This window comes from Myiozetetes cayanensis, unplaced genomic scaffold (genome assembly GCF_022539395.1).
Source record: "Myiozetetes cayanensis isolate MyiCay16 unplaced genomic scaffold, myiCay2020 scf3, whole genome shotgun sequence".
NCBI lineage: Eukaryota > Metazoa > Chordata > Aves > Passeriformes > Tyrannidae > Myiozetetes > Myiozetetes cayanensis.
Window position 1 is genome coordinate 53,809,112 of NW_026087521.1, and position 19,923 is coordinate 53,829,034.

General features: G+C 44.1%; 1 protein-coding gene across 4 annotated transcripts in view; it reads right to left on the reverse strand.

Moving 5' to 3' along the window:
- ABTB3 (ankyrin repeat and BTB domain containing 3) overlaps positions 1-19,923 on the reverse strand; it is a 182,529-nt gene that overhangs the window by 13,568 nt on the left and 149,038 nt on the right. For all 4 annotated transcript variants that reach the window (XM_050323698.1, XM_050323699.1, XM_050323696.1 and 1 more), the window contains 5 exons: positions 9,065-9,170; positions 8,180-8,282; positions 6,433-6,514; positions 5,350-5,418; positions 2,389-2,502 (listed from right to left, as the gene is read on the reverse strand). In XM_050323698.1, coding sequence (XP_050179655.1) covers positions 2,389-2,502; positions 5,350-5,418; positions 6,433-6,514; positions 8,180-8,282; positions 9,065-9,170 — 474 coding nt within the window. The remainder of the gene's footprint in view (positions 1-2,388; positions 2,503-5,349; positions 5,419-6,432; positions 6,515-8,179; positions 8,283-9,064; positions 9,171-19,923) is intronic.

Here is a 19,923-nt window from a genome sequence, read left to right on the forward strand (position 1 = left end):
GCTTTTATTGCCTCACCTTCCTACCAGTACCTCAGTTCTTTAATCCAGGGCTTCAAACTCTTATTCCTGCAGCTGCTACAACAAAGTGCATCACCTTGCTAAACACTGTTCTACAACACCAGCCCCTGCCACAGATAGCTTTCCAAGTCTGTGCTCACACCATGTTATTCCAGCAAATCATGTCTTTCTCTCAATCGTGACAAAGGCTGTGCTCCATGTGTCTCTGGGCCAACCTGCTTGCACACTCCCATCTGGAAAGGCAGGTCTCAGCATTGCCCAAGTGCCTGCAGGTGCAGATGAGCTTGCATAGTAGCAAGGACAAGAAGGGTGTCCCTGATCACGGCAGGGTGGTTGCAACTAGATGATTTTTAAGTGTCCCTTTCCAATCCAAACCATTCTATGATGATTCCATGAAGGACAAGAAATGGTACCTGCAACAGCATCAGGTCACTCAAAACCTGCTCCTGGCTGATGAGGTGGTTCCTGGCTTCAGTGCCTGCTCACCTTATTCCCATTCTCACTAGGGTCTAACACAAGCTCTTCCACACCTCAGAGAGCAACACGGAAAGGCAGACGGCTGGCTGGCAAGCTGTGCTCGAGCTGCGGGTGAGCTCCCCTGGCTCATCAGGACCATCTGGCCTCTTCCACCACACGACATCATCTCACATTCACGTAACAAACAAATGAGGCTACACTGTGATGGGAGCACTGAAAAGAATGATCTGTGCTCAGATTAATCACCTGCACATCACACAGAGGGGGAGCAAAAAGATGAAGCATCTTCTATGCTCTGCAGGCAGCGTAACAGAGAGCTATCTGAACTAGCTTTAAATGTGTGAGTTCAGGCCTCAGAAATCTTCTGGATATAGCAATATGAAGCTTAGCCCTGGTAATTCACTGGAAGCAGGGTAAATTAGCCCATGCAGTGCTTTAGGGTGATGGGTCTTAATTCCAGAAGTCGAAGTTTCATTCACAGCTAGCTTGGCTATCTCTGCAATGCCTCACCTACCTCAGTGCAAACACAACTCTGGCTGTAAAAACCTCTCAAGTACACCATTTCCACTGCCTCCACTGGAAGATGCAGGCACAGAAAAAAATTGCAGGCTGGGGCTCTTATAGGCAAACCAGGAGCTGAATTTAGTGACTGGGTTTGTTCAGTCCCAGCATCAGCAGTGTACCAGTCCCTCAAAGAGGTCTAAAGCTCCATGTAAGAATTTTCTACAATCAGATGTAAATAACAGCCACATTTCATAATGCAAAGAAAACATGATTTTAAACCAAAATTATTAATTTTACTAACAGTAATACAAATTGAGAAATTCCTACATGAGCTAGAAGTTAAATCAAATATTTTTCAAAAGATGCCTGCACTATAATTTTTTTCCCATTACAATAAATGGACCTGCAGATATACCTCATTTCTTATTTTTGTAGGTGGAACTTTGTGCTGTTTTAAACACTGATTGCATGTTATCTGTACATCAAGACCTAACATTACTATTCTCTGTAGGAAATACCTGATCATGGGAATGGAGGTCAGCTCTGCAGGGGTTTGGAGCGGGATTACTCTGTTCAATCAAACCTCCATGCATCAGTTTAGCTTTTGTATAGACCACGTAAGTTACAAAAAAAAAAAAAAAAAATTTCATTGCACTTATTTGTGTCTTATTTCCATCTTCCAAGGGAAAGTCTAACTACTACACCTCAGGAGGAGAAAAACTGAAACTAATCAATGTGGCAACAACCTCTATCAATGCGTGAAAATAGGTTTTCTAGGTCAAAAAATGCCATGCTTTTCTGTCTAATGACTTAGGCCACCTCACAATCTAAGTATATAATTTGATTCCAATAAGAAGCTCCCCAAGACACAAAATTCTCATTACCATCCTTGCAGGGCTCTGAGCCACTGAACTTCCAAAACATGGCATTTTCATATATTGACAAGCTGTCACCAGCATTGAGTGTATCACCCCAGTGGGCTCCAGGCAGGAGGAAACAGGTAATTTTAATGGGAAAACACAGCTTGAAAGGTGAAAGCAGAGGTGTCTTCTTCACTTAGGTGATTCCTATTGAATCAGCTCAGCAGTCTGGGTTGCCATGAATAAGGGATAGGTCTTCCACACAGTGATACACTCAAATTGAGTTTGAACCGCTCAGGGAAGGGGGTGAGAAGGTGCCACCTTGTAGTTATACTACATGATTTAGGACTGTCACTATGCTATGTACCTATTAGCCAGTCAATCCCAGTAAATGAATGACAAATCTTAAACACATAACAGATGTACTAAGCATATGATATATATATATGTCACTACTTGTCATAAAAATGACCTACGACTATGATGACAGACACATAACATGCAAGTGTTATTCTGCAGTTATTTTTACCTTGGCATGATTATAAATATCCACGCAGTTTTCTGTATTAATGCTTTTTGCACAAATGATCTCACAGTGTCGTTGTAAAGCTTCAAGTTGGAAAAATTTAGCAGCAGAGAGAAGCTAAAAAAAAACAAAAGGCACGGAAAAAATAGTCAAAAACTGCTGAGCGATACAGAATCAGAGCTTGATTCTTTACTGTGTCATTATATTTTTTTCTCTGCCCCTGCTTCAGTTAGCATGAAAGTCCTGACAAAAAGTCAGAATGAGAAGATTGCTTGGTTGCTGCAACCCTCTGCAGTTCCCCTCCAGATCACACTTTGGGAAGCTGTACACGGACAGACCACCACAGACTGCTCAGATACACATTCTGACTCTGGAGCGGGGTCAGGAGTGGGGGTGCATGAGAGAGAAAAAGGAAACAGCAGCTTCAAGAATATTTTCTCACTTTGCAAACATGACTCTGCAACGAGGGACCTGCAATCACATTCCCAAAAAACAAGGTTAGGCTTCAGCCATTCCCAAAGATCTGGCTGAAACAGAGCACCTGGGCTGGATGCGGGGATGTCAGCAGAAGGGTCACGACCAAGAGTAATAGAGGAATTCAAACCAGATGATGATGACCATCCTGGGCAGTCTTAACAATCTGGAGAGGCAATAAACCTCAAATCTGTCACCTCAGTAGGCTCAAAGAAATGGAATCAGATCTCCATATGTTCCTTGTTCTAGCTTGTGAGCAGCTGTAAGGTGATGTCTAGGCCACAGAAGCGGAAATTCTGTCTGGCACTACTGTCTGGAGTGAGCGCACAGAGGGATACTGTGCAAAGGTGGGAACCAGCTCGATGCGAGGCACTGCCTGGTTGACATTCACGTCAGTGTCATGTGCCTGTATCGCTGCTCTACTGTGGCTCTCCTGACATCAGCACTTCCAGACCTCCCCCTTGGCCCTGCATCCCCCCTATGGTTACTCTGCCTGGACTAGCACTGCTTTGGGATCTCTGTACACCAATGGCGTGAAAATGGCTTAAATTTTGAATTCTCCAACGGATTTCAGTAGTGCCAAGATTTCCTCTATTGCCCCCATTCTGTCATTTTACAGAGGGGAAAAGGCATTTCATTTTATGTCTTTCCATGGTGGGTCATTGGCTCTGGCTCTCTGCTCTGCCTTAGGAAGCAGGCTGGGGTTCTCCATTGCTTGACAACCAGCCAGACCTTAGGCCAAGCTGTTTAGGTGTTTAAATAGCACTTATTCATGTATTCAGGCCTTTATACAGTCCTTATTATGTAGGACTGCATGACAAAAAGCTATCCTGTGAATCCCAAAGGGGCTCTTATGCTTCCAATCAGGAGCACTGGGGAACAAACAAAACCCTGAAACTTCCATGACATTATTCTGACTTCTCCTATGCAGTCTGCTCAAGCTCTACTTTAAAACCATAAATAAATCCAAGTGCTGGAAATCTGCAGTGCTGATGTGATAGCAGCCAGCTGGCCCCAATTATGAATTGCAGCAAAGATTTCTGTGGAGTATTTCTGGTGCTCCTTGTTATCATATTTGTAATACGGCAAGTTGCTAAATGCAGTTCTGAAAGATAAAGCCAAATCCTATTCCAGCTGCCTCTGTGGCTCAAGCAGTCATGTGCTGGTTTGTAATTACTTTAAACTGTGAGGAACCGTGGCCAGATCTGTTATCAACAGATCAATCAATCAGTCATACATTCTCAAGTCACAGAAATTTTGAGATGTCACAAAAGTAGAGCAAGCTGCCAGCTGAACTGCAGCACAAGGTTTTTAACAGCCTAGGTGATAACACACATGCCTCTGTAAAGCCGCTGCACTGCCTAGTGTAAGACTCCTTATTTCAGAAAAGGTTAGAAATTTGGCAGTTCTTTCAAAACTATGAGTGAAACAGAGAATTAGTGAACTTTTCCTATATGGCTCAGAAAGTCAACGTGGGTATGCTTAGTTAAAAATCCACTGCCTGCACTGGAGAGGGATAATTTCAGTCATGACCAGTTCCATCCTCTGGCTGCCAGACAGTTGTGTCATAGGGAGCAGTGTCACAGAAATAGGACATGAGGAAATGGAATGAAGTTGTGTCAGGGGAAGTGCAGATTGGACATTAGGAAAAGGTTCTCCCCTGAGAAGGTCAGTCGCTGAACAGCCTTCTCAGGGTCATGGCACCAAGCCTGCCAGAGTTCAAGGTGTGTCTGGATGACACTCTGAGTGACATGGTTTAGTTTTGCATAGTCCTAAAAGGAACATGGAGTTGGACTTGGTGATCCTTATGGGTCCCTTCCAACTTGAGATAGTCTGTGACTCTATGATCATGGTGGCAGAGAGTTCACAGATTACGGTTTTATTCAGAAAACTGTCACATGATTGAAATTCAACTGAACCGTGACTCTGGTGGGATTTCTCTCACGGTTAAAGCCAGGCCCGTGCCCAAGAATTCTCCCATGTGAGGAACCAAACTGGATGTTTTTAATGCTGCTGAGATAGATCTGAACATGAAAGCCCAAGCTAATGAACCAAAAGTAAAGGGTGTGGCAGAGGGAATCTGACTGGCCCAGCTGGAGTAGAGCACCTCATCTATCAGGCCGAGAGAAAGAGAGGCTGGAACACTATGCTGCTGGGAATTGCTTCCAGATTTTGGTAACACCAGGTTGCCACTAACTAGATATTTTTCTTTCAGATACTTTTTTGCTTGATGGTCATGATTTTTCTACTCTTTTTTTTCTGACAGCCAACTTCATACTGGCAAAAGTTATCATAATGGGTGATCAGCCAAGAAAGAGACCGAGTGTCTCCCACAGGACTGCAGACAGCCTGGGCACTCCAGGTGAGGCACTTCTGGCTCTTACAGGAGTGCTCATGTCTTGCCCAATGGCCATGTGGCCTTGGGTGAATGGTACACAGATCACTTAGCATTGCTCACACTGCAATTAATTAATAATAAATATCTCTTACCTCCATAATTTCATTATTTTTAATCAGGAGTGACTCTGCACCTCCATAATAAAGATACTGCATAACCAGCTGTAATAAAACAAAGGGAGTGTTTATAAAAAGCAATGCAAGACATCAGGGAACAGGGGATGATGTAAAGGCTGCAGGCAATACCCGAGGCTCTCCCAACACCACCAAGGAGTTATGGATGAAACTGGCTCAAACCTCCTCATTTCAAGTTACTCTTGGTTACTCTCTCTGCAAAGTTCAATGTTTCCTTTTCACAGGTAATGTAATGTCTCAGCCCTGATCCTCAAATTGTGTGGACTTTTTGGTGAGCTCCAAACAGTTTTCAGGAAACTGATTAATTCATTCTGAATTACCAGTGTGTTTCCCAGTAGGTTAAGTACATCACTGATTCAGGCAAATATAGCATATACAACAGTTACTCCTTTATTCCTTCCCAGGCAATGGCACCCCCACCTTCACCCAGCTGTGTGTGGGCATGCACGGATGATGAAAAAGAGAGGGGGAGGCTTTGCACTGTAACACAAGCCAGCTAAGATCCCTCTGCATGATGCTTCCAGCAAGCCTCAAGTTATTGTGGGCAGCTGGGAATTATTTGCAATGGTAACAGTTGATTCATGGAACTGTCTGAGCTCTGACTCAACTAAAGGGAAGCACATACATGTATACACTACAAGTACGTAAAACAAGCATTTTCTCTATGTTCTCATGGCAAAAAAAAATTGATTGGAGAATATTGCAAAGGAAGGGAATGAACTGTGTCTCTTCCAAGCCTGTCCATTAAGTACAGAAAGAGCCAACAACAGAAAAAAGCATCAGGTGCTTTACCGTGACATGCAGTGCTTTGTCTGCATAGCCCATGTAAGTGAAATGCATGTTATTGTATCCACTCAGGCACGGCGTTTGCAATCGACAGCACTCTGCAGCTCAGTGTACGAAGGGAGACGAAGCCTGTGCTCGTGAAACCACTACTCTGAGTTATGTGTTTATCAAATACACGTGTACTGATTTGCACAGGGCATGTATGATGTTCCTCTTACAAGTTCCATTCAAATTCAGTGTGAGAACTGACTTTACCTGAAAGATGGGGTACTTCACATAGTTGATCTCAATACAAGTACTATCAGATGAAGGCTTGCTAGACAGCAATGCTTTAAACCTAAATAAAAAGGAGCAAAATTGAATAGCCAGCCCAATTTTCTCTGTGAAAAAGTATGGCAAAAACAGTACAAAAGTGCATAGGAAGGATGGCACCAACTCTTGCAAAAACAGTACGCTGAAAGTGAATGGATTTGTCACCAAAAAGCATCAAGATTTAGACACTGACATAAAGTTCAAAGCAAAAGGAAAAAGCCTTTCTCTAGGAGATTTCAGTTTGAAATTTTTGAAAAATACATCTAATGTAGCAATAGAATAAAATGTACATTGGAAATTCAGAGTCTGTAAGGATGCATATCACAAAACCTGCACAGTTTCCTTTTTTGAAGGTTAAATTCTGGCCCTATGTCCATTATGCTGCTTTAAAAAGTATTTTGGTACAAACTATTAAAACAACTACACAAAGACTTTTAACGCTTCTATGCAGGCTCAATACAATTGCGTAAGGAGAGGTAGCATAGAAAACTAGATAGGCTGCTGTTCCCTGATTATCAAAACTGGAAATTCAGACACAAGTTTCAGGGAAAAAAAAGTACTTTAAGTTAATAATTGTGGATTTATGTGAGATGTACACATATGTAACAATCTACTTCTCAAAACCAGATATTCTCATTGATCAACTGGTGAAAATGGGAAATGTGCTGCCAGAAACATCTGCCCTTCTACTTCCTCTCTTTGATAATTCATTTGACCTCCTAGCGGTAGTTCAGAGCTCAGCTTATCTATCAAGACCAGCATTTGCTGGATGGTAACCTTTTCCATATAACGACTGCATTTTGTTAATTAAAATATGGACAACAATTTACTTGCTTTCACTAGTGTCAAACTTTATTATGAACACAATCTAGCAGGCTTAAAGCTGGAGTTTGGAATATACTTGTACATCTACCAGGAAGCTCTAAACCAAAATATCAATTTCTTAATTGAAGGCAGGATGAGAAACTGCAGTTGCTTTATGCAAATCTCTTTACTCTGTGCTATGGGTTGGCAGCACGACTAGCATCAATTCCCACATTGCTCAAATTATCCAAACTCAGTGGTTTGTCCTTGCCACATCTTGAAATAAGCTTTTACAGAGGGTCAGCTAAATTTCTTTAAAAGCACACCTTTAATTATACAGCTGCATACAAATAAAGTTTGTGAGCCACTTTAAGGTTAGGCTTAACTGGGTAACCTGTATTCAGCCTTCTGAGCACAGAGGACAGACTGTAAGTACTGCTTTTGAATACTGTCAAATGCTGTCAATGAGTTGCATGGTAGTAGCTTGTTTTTCCTGAAGACTGCCTAAACTGAAGCAAGGCAGGATTTAGCCACTCACAGGATAAATTATTATTAAGAATCAAAATATTAAGACTCCTGTACGATCGAGAGCTGGATGCAGCAATGAGCTCCATGCAAATGTGTCTCAGTGGAATGAAGTCAGATGCATGGCCAGAAGCATGGATCACTTACTGCGTGGAAATCTAGTAATAGGAGCACTTATTAAATGTCTGGCAGATCAACCAGAAAAAAGCTGTGGAGAGACATTGCTTAGGAAAAACCTGAAGACTGGGCCACTAGCCTTCAAAGAATCGTAACAGCAGCAAAACAAATAAAAAAACCCTAAAAACCCACAAAATCCCATTCTATTTTTGTTTAAAAAAAGAAAAATGTATCTCTATTTTACCTTGGTGATGCAGTAAATAGCAACACTCGATGTGCATAAAACGGTCTTCCTTCCACCAGAAATGTAACATCTGACATCTCTTTATTGTTAAGAAAATGGGGATCTAGAATCACAAAAAGAAGGAAACAAAAAAGCCAGTAACTGAATATTTTCCTGTTTTGACAGAAGAAGACAATAGAATAGAAGGATATTGTTTTTAATGAGTAAAGCCCATAGAGCTATTTTGGACAGCCTGAGACAGAAGCCCCTCAGACAACCACACGGAGTTCAGACAAAGGGAATTCAAAGCTTTGAAGTCCGTGGCGACCTTTGCTGAGATGACAGCCAGCCCTCCACGCTGTGTGAAGCTGGCACAGCCTCCCAGCTCTGCTACCCAATGCAAACTGCAGCTGAACAGATGCTGGAGGGCCCTGTGCTCGTTTATATCCTATTACACCCCTCTCCCTGTGCAAGAAAGTCTTCGTGCCAAGGGGAAGAGGGTCCTGGAAAATTGCTTGGGTCTTTTCTCAGTCCCATTAATACACCCTGGGCTCTGTCAGCCTGGCTGGGAGGGCTGTGCTGCTGCAGCATCACCTGCAGCCAGACACAGCGCTCTGCGATCCGGACAGACGCTTGGCTCCAGGCCCAAGGCTTGGATCCCAGCCTAATTAGCAACACAGACAAATCCTGGCAGATTTACAGTCCTACTTCAACACACCTGATGACCCTCCTGATTTCAGCAGGAGTTTCAGGTCAGGCTAAGTTTGGGGCCCTTCCTTTTTCTAGTTCTGCCTTTCAAATTCAGGTTTTTCTCTGACCTGTGGCCCCCTCAAGCACCTGGCCAGTAACACAGACTTCCCACAGCTCTCCTTGGAGAACCAGCGGGTACCTTCAAGTCACACTTACCTAGGCGGGAGGTCTGCTTGCGCTTAATTTCAACCAGCTTTGGAATTGGGTAGGGTCCATAGCAATGAGTGAAAATGACAGAGAGCTGCTGGCTGATCACTTCATTCTAAGGAAAAGAAAAACAAACACACGCAATGTAAGCTTAGTATGCAACATAAAATCAGTATGCAAAGGACATGTTACATTGCTCTCAAGAGCTGCCTGTTTTGAAGGTGAAAAATGTGATTGCTGAAACTTTATTAAAAATCAGAGCGTGGGGTTATCAGCATTTGTTAGAAACTGCAGATCTCGTTTACTTGATTGCTATGTTTCCTGTAGGAATCATTTAAAAGAAAAAGTTTCTTCCTTGGATGAGAAGTCTTCTTTTTCTAGCAAACTCCACAGCTCCATCCCCTCTGCAAAAACAAAGTTCCTTTACAATAGTGATTTTATTTTATTTTATTTGCAGACTTACTGTGCTGGAAAATGACTTTTTTGTTGCTCTTTAGAAAATGGCCATTGGTCACGTTTCAGAAAACCAGAGCTACAGACAGATACAGCTGCACAGCCTGGATGCATTTCTAAGTGCAAAGAGTCTCACAAACAGACCCTTCCCTTACAGAGTGACTGAAGCATCACAGCCTGCCACTCATTCAATCCCAAATGTTTCATTAACATGCTCTTATACCACTGACACCGGCATGGGCACCACTCTCCTGAGGAAGCCACCAGACCTTCACAAAACCAAGTCTGCTCCCTAGCCTCACCCATTTCTGCCCAAACTCTGAGGGCAAGGCAACCCACAGGAGGCTTTCCGAAGCACCTTGAGTATTTATACGACTAAGATGCAAGGGTGGTGAAATGCATTTAATGCTTAAAACCCAGATGAAAGCAGGATTTAAAAGCTTTGGCAAGTTTTATCCCACACTTTGCTGGTAACCAGAGCAAGTCTAGACAAGTTCAATGGTGCCACGCTGTTAATTCATGATGACATCTTTCAACTACTCTGTTGGTTGGTGATTCCATTCCACACCAGGAAACCGTGAAAAGGCGAGATACTTAGATATGAGAGGATCAAAGGCCAAGGAAATAAGCAGGTGAGGGATAAAAAAAAATCGTAATATAAAAATCTGAGGAGAATAGATGTTATACTAAAAATATTTCCAGGCTTTAGGAGCAGAAATAGAAGCTTTCCTTGCTCTAAGCACATTTCATCGGTGCTCCTTAAATCCCACGAGGGACAAGGAGGAGTGGCAGAGATGCTGTAATGACTCCTTTAATGAATCTAATCAAATAGGGTGGGAAAGGGTAGAGCTGTTCCCTCACAGGCACATGCTGATGTCAAAGGAAATTACATGCACTCACCCGCAGGCAGGAGTTGGCTCCTATTACTACGTCAGATGTAGCACTGAAAGAAATGCTAATCTAAGAGAAATACTGACACTAAGAGTCACCATTCAGCACGGCACAGGGACCAGCCCTCAGAGAGGGGCTCACTACTGTGGCTCTGAGACAACGGAGGATGTCTCACCCCAGGAGCATCTCACTGTTCAGCATCTTCCCGCTGGAGCTCTGCAAAGCGCTTCACAAAGGGAGTGAATCACAGGGTGTAGAGAAAAGGAAGATTTAAGGCCAGATTTAAAGAAGGAAGTGACTCAGCCGCCGGGAGGGCTGGGAGGGAAAGCTTTAGACAGACGGGGCAGAAAGAGCAATTTCTTCTCTGCTCGGAAGGGCTGTGCCGAAGCACCACGGCCAACTGAGTCAGCCAGGGAGGAGTCCGTCTGGGGGGACACTGATTACCAGCAGGGCAGCTCCTGGTTGGATCTGGCTAAAAAGTTAGTACATACAGAGATGGGGACAATTCCACGGTTAGCGCAGAGGGAAGCCTCTGGAGAGGAGAAGCGTAATTGGAAGAGCAATGGTCACCTTTACCTGCAGTGAATAAAAGCAGAGTAACTCCACTAAAGAGGAGAGCTCCTGGAAACTCCTGCTCGAATCTGCCAGGGGACACACGTCCTGTCTATGTCATGGAGGTTTTAGTGGGTTCCATGAACTCATCATTCCCATCATTGTGCCTAGGCAATAGCTTTTTCAAAACACACACATACATCAATAAAGGCAATGCATCTGCTCCTTCCAGAGTGCCTGTGGGAATGCACTGCTGGAATATCTTGACTTCTCAGTGCCTCATTAGGAGCTGGAGGCCTAACTCAACAGTCCGAACCACAGCACTGCATACCAGGACATCCAGGTGCACTGAGATGAGGGGAAGAACAGGCCAAACCCAACCAAGTAAGTGGGAGAAGAGGATCCCTGCTAGTAACTCCAACCAACATGACGAACCAGTCGTGCATGCAGACGATCCCATGGGAGCCTGCCCACACAGGTGAGACGCTGCCAGATCCCTGGGTCACCAATGGGGCACTAACCCTGGGGTGTGCAGATACAAGACCATTAAAAAGCCACCTTGCCCACAAGCCTGTGAAAAAAGTGGTATCAACTAAGCTCTAATTAGCTGACAATGTGATACATTCACATGAGAGGTGCTTAAAAACCCCAAGATGGGGAACAGAGATGGGACAAAGATAAAAAGAGACCTTAGGATCGACACATCAAAGAAAGCAGGGCCATCAGATAGGCAGTGGCTTCAGACCTCCAGTGCAGAACACTGATCTCATTTGGCAGAGAAAAGGTTTAAGAACTTTGGCTTCTGTCGATAACAATAAATACTTACATCCCATACCACCCAAAGGCCAGAAAATGTGCTCAGCGAGAAAGCTGAAGCATGTGCTCATTTACAGTCACCACTAACAAGCAGCAGCAAGGGAAGGGAGTGGTAAACTATTACAGCAGACCAAGTTTGCTCCCCACACCCCCCAGCATACAGCCAAGCTCACAGGGCTGTGGCCCTGGATCTGCTCCCCACAGAGCCTCTGCTGGCTTTTGCCAATAAACCAGGCAGAAACAGGAGAGAGAAAAGGGATACTTTGTCTGCAATTGGATGGCTGGGGAAAAAAAATGGCTTTTTGAAGCTAAATGCTGTTCTTGGAGCAGGCTGAACTAGGCTGGCTGTGAAGTAACTGGGAACAACTGCCAAAGTCCATGACCTGGGACACCAGCGTTGCTCTGGAAGAGAGGAGGATGCGTCCAGCCTATCCAACCCTCCCCTTCATACAGTGCCCACACTGACATGCTCAGAAGCTCCCATTTAAGCACCAAGACAGATAATTTTTCCCTGTTTATCCCATCATCCTATCAACCTAACTGTGAAAGCCCAGCTGTACGAGCTCCCTGCAGCAGTTGTGGGCGGTGATATTAACATCGGAGGAGCAAACCAGAGTTTGTTTTCTTGCTACGCTTTTATGTTGGAAAACATTGTGCCAGGATGTGTGAGGCTGACATCTGGAGCGAGGCCAGCTTCCTCTTAGACATGGGCGTTCATCGCAGTCAAAGGGAGCCGATGTGCATCTTCTTCTGTGGGAGGGGGAAGAAAGCTTGGCATAGGATATAATAAAAATATTTACCTAGCCATGGGGTAGTTTACAGATAGGCAAGAGGGAACAGGGAACAACAGTGAGTCTTCTGAGGGAGATGGTGCTTCCAGCAGAGAGCTTGTTGGTGAGCAAGCAACTTTGCTTTGCAGATATAAGCAGTCTCCTGACTTAAAAGCATTCTTCAGCAGAGATCTAAAGGAATTCCCCACTCCTGGTGAATGCACTTGAACTGTGAGGGGAATTCATAAATTCTTTTGAAGCAAAGCTTACGGCTTTCAAGTTGTTGGACCAGAGATGACTAGTCGATTGATCTGAAAAGAGGTGAAGACCTGGGTGGGGAGTTCAGGGATATTTTTTTCCTGAATGTCCATCTGATGAAGGTCTATGGCAGGATTCAGGAAAATATCCTCTAGAGTTTGGCACACACCTTGGGAGAGTTGGCTCCATTCCAGCTTACCCAGTTCAACCCAGCCTAGCCATTCTGGGATGAGGTCCTACAAGCTGGGCACAGCTGGGAAATATGTAACTAGTTTTCTCCAGTACTTGTGCAAGACGTGTGTCTACACTCCAAACTCTGCAGGGTAAAACACGTGTCAGAGACTGCTCAAATCCCAGTGCTTAGTTCTCCTTACTGGCCGACGGACCCCCTACCACCTCCACGTGGTTGCCCTCTACAGTGGTAATAAGTGAGGCTGCTTCTCTTAACCTCTGAAATCCCAAGCAGTACTTTGGGTTTTCCTTCTACTGATGTTACCGTCACCAGCTCAGCTCCATTAATGCCATTTTAAGCTAAGTCTGCCAGGTCCACAAATTCCACTACCACAAAGCCCCAAAACCAAAAGCTCACCACGTTAAGGCAGAAAAGGAGCACACTTATTCTTCTGGGCCCAGTGTCTGCCTGTTAATACACATCTCCCCAGCAGGCTGAGAAAACACACTGCTCAGGGACAGGGTCACTAGCAAAGGTATCTTTTCTCTCCCTGGTCCTGAGGATGCTGGGAGGATGCAGTTCTCTGCTAAATGCAGAGTGGCAGAAGTGCCATGTCACCCATCTCACACGCGTTCCCCAGCAGCTGTTCCAGCAGCAGCAGAGTCTCAGGATACCCTGAGCCCACTGAAGACTCATCCATGACAGGATTTAGTCCCCTCGAATTAGTCTGCTATTTATGCTCCCCTTTCCCAGAAAGAGATGATAAAGAATGAAGCAACAGAGAGGGCTTTTCAGAGACCCCCAGCCCTGAACACTCAAACTCTGAGCCTTTCTTTTTTTGTCTCAGAACCTTTTCCATCCTTGCCTGGTGTCCCTCTTGCATAATTCACTTTTTCCAACTGCCTCAAAACTGATTAAATGCCACTTTAGAGGGTCACTGCTAGATGGTTAAGCAGTATACACATAATTAACATTAGTCAACAGTCAGAAAGGTAGGAAAGCCCCAGAGGTTGGAGGAGCAGTTAGTGGCAGCGAACTGCATAACAAAATGGGTTTTGTTAGTGCTGGGCTCAAGCCCCTCCACTGCAAACACAAACGGAAAAGGATTAATCACAGGTAAGGCACAAATGGGCCCTTCCGTTAGATTCTGGGAAAGCCGCCAAGCCTCCCTTTCAAAAGGCTCTTTATATCATAGCTGTACATTGTATGTAGAAAGCTCAGATTCCCGAGCACAGTCTAATCCCTGGATGAGAGCCCCCGAAAAGGGCAGGTGTCACATCCACAGCACTTTTTTATTGTAAATGAAGAAATGGCTCCTGCCTCTGGCAGGGAAACAGTTTAGAAGGTAGCAGAGGGTAGTGGGGGGGGAAGTCACACCTGAGTTAGTACTAAGATGGATCTGTGTTATGAAACCCCAAGATGGGTTAACAGCCTGTTAATTATTAACATGCCACTCAGTACCTGGCGTTCGCATCTCACGCGGGGAATGCAGGACGGGCATGTGTGGATAACTTGCGTCCTCGTTACTCTGAACTGTTTAGACACAGAAGTACTACAAATGACAACAGGCAATGTTACAGATCACTGCAATGACTTGAGAACAGTGAAACCTGCTTTACAAAATCACTCCAAGTCCCAACCAAAAGACCAATCACCAAGTGCTGGCTTGGGCACTAGCTGACACACAAAAGGCCATTAGCCAGCCCATGGAACCCGTAAGCAGGCCCTTTAGCATTCTGGGACATCTTAGGGGTTATTTTTAGTGCAGGTTTTGGTGAGTCTGTCTCCTCTGTGGAAAGTCCACATTTTTCTTTAGCTGAAGTATTTCAGTCATCAGGCAGAATATTCCATTTTCAGGTCTTAATTTTTCAAGAAAGGTAAAATATTATGTGGGAAACAAATCCCCTAATGAAACCTGTCATTACAATAAATCCTCAATTTTCTGCTGAAAAGCAGTTTGACAAGGAATTAAAATTTTGACCAGCAAAGAGGAGTCTTTCCTGATCATCTCCAGGCAAGAGAAGCATGCACAGCACTCTCCCAAGAGAGGGCTTTCCCCTGGGAGATGATTGCGACACAGTGCCTGCCCCAGTGCTGTGCAGGGTTCACCTCTCCGCTCTACCCTTAGCCCTTCCTGCAGAACAGGGCAGTCTGGCTTGATACAACAAGACACAGCTTCACTCGAGCCCATCTCAAACATTCATTTCAGCCCATCAGGAAGCAACAGAAGAAAAGGGGAATTTTCTAGCTCCTTCATCTTCCAGTGCCACTTTCTAAGTCACACGCAGACCTCAGGGGAACACTGATGTTTGCTGACCCTCATGCCCGGACTTTGTAGAACAGACACATGAGCTCAGTCTGTTGACATTCTCTGAGGAACCTCTTCCAACATTTGTTTTAGAGGAATCGAATCCAGGAAAACCACAGCAATAGAGAAACAGAATGCTCATCTCAAACTTCAGCTTCTGAATGTTTTTCTGCCAACACAACAAGCAGGTGTTTCAGTCTTTCCTGATGCTTTCTGTTTGCTGGAGATGTGAAAATACTTCTTCAGTAGTTCCTGCATCGGGTGACAGAGGCTACTTGGTGCTATTTCAGAAAAGATACATTAAAAATACACCCCAAAACCTTACTTTCTAAGAGATTTTGGATTCCAAGTGGCTAAGTTACTGCTGAAAGAGTACTTTAGCTTTTAAACAATATAGGCTAGGTTTTTCAAGATATCCACATGCCTGAATCCTTCTGGAATTTTAAAACTGGTTATTGTTATGAATTGTTATTTGTTCTCAGTAACTGTCAACACCAGTCTGATGGCTGTTATTCAAATAGCCTGTGAACTCCTGCATGTTTCTTCAGCTGCCTATAGGTGCATTTGTAGAGGATGGAAAACTGTAGGAATTTTAAATTCTGAGGAAACATCTTTGCAAAGTAGTTTCCTGCACCCTTCAACAAGCCTGGCTGCACAGCGTGATCAACACTTCACTAATGGGCTAAATTTCAAAATAAACGATCTTGGCTCTGACAGAAATGGATGGGAAGGATGAAGAGAAAGCTGCAGAATGCAACAAAGGTATCGCAATGAAGGATCACTCCTATGACTTCTCAAGCTGATTTTGAATCGGATAATACACTAGCAGGAATACTCATAGTCCTAAGCCAAGTTTTGCTGATGTGAAGCACCTCCAGCAGCTTCAGACAATGCTTCAGCACATGTGCTCAATGCACATGTGGACTCACACATGCACCTCACCAATGCATGTCCACAAAGGATCCAGAGAAATGGCAAATAGCTCCTTACCTGGAACTACCTTACCCTTCTCTATGGGGGAAAGGGAAAAAGCTGTAAGAGAGATTATTTGGAATTAAAAATTCCATATTGTCTCAAAAATATAGGCCAAGGACAAGCTGATGTAAATTGCTGTAGAGAGAAAAAGCAAAGGATGAAACTGGCTCATAACCTCATACAACTGGCAGTGGTGCTGGCTCATCTACATGGATGGAGCTGGGTGATTTGAATGACAATTCAAACTTAGGCAGAGCTCTGGAGTAGAAACCTAAAACCAACCTCCTCCAAAGGCCAGATGTGTTTAACTTCCAAGGTTGTGGTTTTGAGTCTTTCTTTTGAGGTTGTGGAAATGTCAAGATCAAACTGAACAGCTCCAGGATTTTCATAGACAGAGGACAAAGAAACATTTCTGCACGTTCAGCATATTATCCTCAAGAGAATCTCCCAGCAAAAACTGAAGAGCTGACCTATGAGCCTCACCTCAGGAACTACAAGCCCATAGATCTGGGTGCAGCCTCCACACAGCTCTTTCAAAGGCCTCTATTTGGGGGGGCCACCCCTCAAGCATTTCCACTCCTCAGGCAAATATGGTGCTCTGACATGAGGCAGGAGGGCAATCCAGTTCAGAGCCAAGCTCAGGCAATGCAAACATCAACATGCGCTGGAGGCAAAGGAGAGCTTTCAGTAAGGAGTTTGGGGGAGTTTTCCCAGACCATGAAGAGCACAACACAGATACCAACAGGCAGGAATTCAGCTGCATCTTCCTATCCTTCTTCTGTAACAAGATCTCCAGTGTCATCTTAGCTCTGAGGGATTTGACTCTGCTCTACACAGCAACTAAAGTTTATCTCGGGGCTACTCACTCCCAGAAGTGTCTCTGTGGCTTTCGCCTCACACAGCCCTCTCCAAACCACTTCTAGCAGGTTATGTGTGTGTCCTTGTCTGCCACACAGATTAAATCCATCCCTAAACGGCAGCACCTTTCCTTCCCATCTGGTGTCCCAAAACTATCACCGCGTCACTGACATTTTTAGTGTTGGAGTTTTCCTGGTTTGAGTTTTGCTTGCTCTTAGGAAAGTGCCTTAAACCGAGCTCTCCATGTCTTCTCCACAGATGCTGCTTTCTCCAGAGTACCTTGTTTCTGGTCTTTAGTTTGGTAATGACCCAAGTTCACTGCATGACGGCAGGAACTGCGGAGAGAGCGATTGCACAGCGATTCTCTGCCTGCTCTCACAGCTCTGCCTCGCCAGCATGGAAATACTGCCACTTCTCCACTCCCCACGCAATTCTCAATGGTGCAGCCAATAAAGACATTTAAAGGGATGAAAGGAAATGAAAGAGCTCCATGAAAAAGCCACCGGGAACTGGGTATCAAACCTTTGTTAGTGCTTTTAGAGGACTTCCTCTGGGGCTTCGGGGCAGCAGTGAATAACTGATGTGCAACCCATACACTGTTCTTCCCCACTTACTTCGCAGCTCAACAAAAGGCAATACAACTGGGGACTTCAACTCAGCCACTTTTGACTGATTTGCCAATCTGTGTTGCTGTTCTGTGTTACAGCATCAGGGCTTCTGCAAATTTCATTTTTATTTCTATTGCCAGCATCCCGGCATGCAGATGGGAATGGGAATGGAATGCCACCCTGCCACCCTATAGGACACCAGCATCAGTGCTGGCCTGTGGCAGAGCTCCCACATAAACCCTCACATCTGTACCCTCTAAAACCAGGCATTTATAAGACAAAAGGATTCCTCATATCTGACAGTGTTCTTGTAGATATTGCTTTCTTTTTCTTCAATATTTTCATATCTATAGTATTTGAGCTTTTTTGCATGGCCTGAGAACCTGCAAGAACATTTTGTGCAACAGTGCAAAGTAGAAGGTGGGGGCAGAAGGCTTGCTTCCTACCCTGAGACCTGCCCTATGTTTCCATGCAATTTTGGGGGAGTTTCTCTGGCCAAATTACGCAAAACTATAAACTGCTGTCTGGCTTATCCAGGTCATCATGGCTTCTGAGCCTGGAACTGTCACTCTGTGAGGCGCTGAAAATCAGCCTGTTTAATTACCTCAGTTTCCCTGTTGGTAAAGGGAGGATAAGATCTTCCATGTCTCAACTCATTAATATTAGTAAATTGTTCTGAGATTATGGGATAGCTGGAACTATTTATAGGAACACAAAATGCTACTTCTATTAGGTGCAAGTTGCCATGCAATTAAAATATACCAAGCATCACAATATGTAGCAAATGGGACATCTTGTTTTACATCAGCCAAGAACTGCTAAGTGGCTCTCTGCTTCCTAGTTGCTTATTTTATACTTTTTGCCCTGAAAAACTCATTAAGGAAATGTATTGGGCCACACTGTGATGTTTAGCAAGACCCATAATCTCTCTCGAAGTTTCCAGCCCACAGGGAAAAGGATGTCCGTGTGGGCAAATCAAGCTACTCTCTCCACAGCTCTACAAAATGCAGAGCTTTACAGTTTACTGTCAGCAGGGAGGGATGTGAACCACAGTTATGGCCCTTCTGCACCGCTTAGAGGAGGCTTCCATTCTGTGGGTATACATAAAGAACAATCTCTGCTCTCAGCCCTTCCAGAGGAGGGGAACGGAAGATCCTTTAAATCTCAGCTTTCCTCAGCTGCCTTCTACAGAGTGACCAGGGAGAACTTTTATTGGCTCACTCTCCTACAAATGAATTTATTTAGATTCCTTCCAAAAGGTTGCATAGAGTCTTTCCTCATTTCTGTCTGGAAGAGCTTTGTGAGAGGCCGTTTGGACAAGACTGCCACAATAATTCATAACATTTGCAGACAATTTGTAAACCCTTACAGTGTCCCAGAATGATTAATTATTTCTTTTTAAGAATATGAAACACTCTGTGAGTGTGTGTTTGTGAATATGCATGAAGACAGGCAGTTCCCCCAGGCCCAGAGGTAGGAATAAAGATCAGCACAGATTTCTTCTTTGTCATGTAGGGCTTTTTGTGATACTTCAGGTGTTTCTCCCCTCCCTATTTTAGGTTTAAAGTGAACAAAAAGCAGAAGGTAGTAGTCTTATTTCTTTCCAGGTCTCCTACAATAGACTCTGGAAGACCTGAGCTAATTATGTACCAAAGGTATAATCCCATGTAAATAACTTATGTTAATGATGATTGCTGGCCTTGGCTTCAGCCACCCAGGAGAAAAGCAATTAAAGTCACCCTTCATCCTAGATTACAAGCCCTAAACTTAATCTCCGTCAAGTTTGCAATATGATTAGTTTTATGTCAACTTTCAAACCAAACTGTAACTTGCTGGTGGTTTCTGGATGAACATACATTAACCCAAGTGAGTTCAGAACAAGAAATCTACAAATCCTAGGATTTGGAACGATTTCCTAAAACCTATCTCAAATATTCTGCATAAATACCCATGCAATACGAACTAATTGCAAAGGCAAAGCTTATGGGAGCAAAAGCCAGAACAATGCTGAACAAATATTTGGGATTTGCTCAGGACTCTAGTCCAAGCCCTCTTTTGCAGCAAGACACAAAAAATACATCCATGTAGGCCACCACTAGCTATACCAAGTCTGTAACCTTTTAATATTGCATGCCTATACCAGAACCTCTCCCCTTACCACATTATTTAGAGTATTGCTTCAGATGCTAAAAGTTATTTGCTCTTTG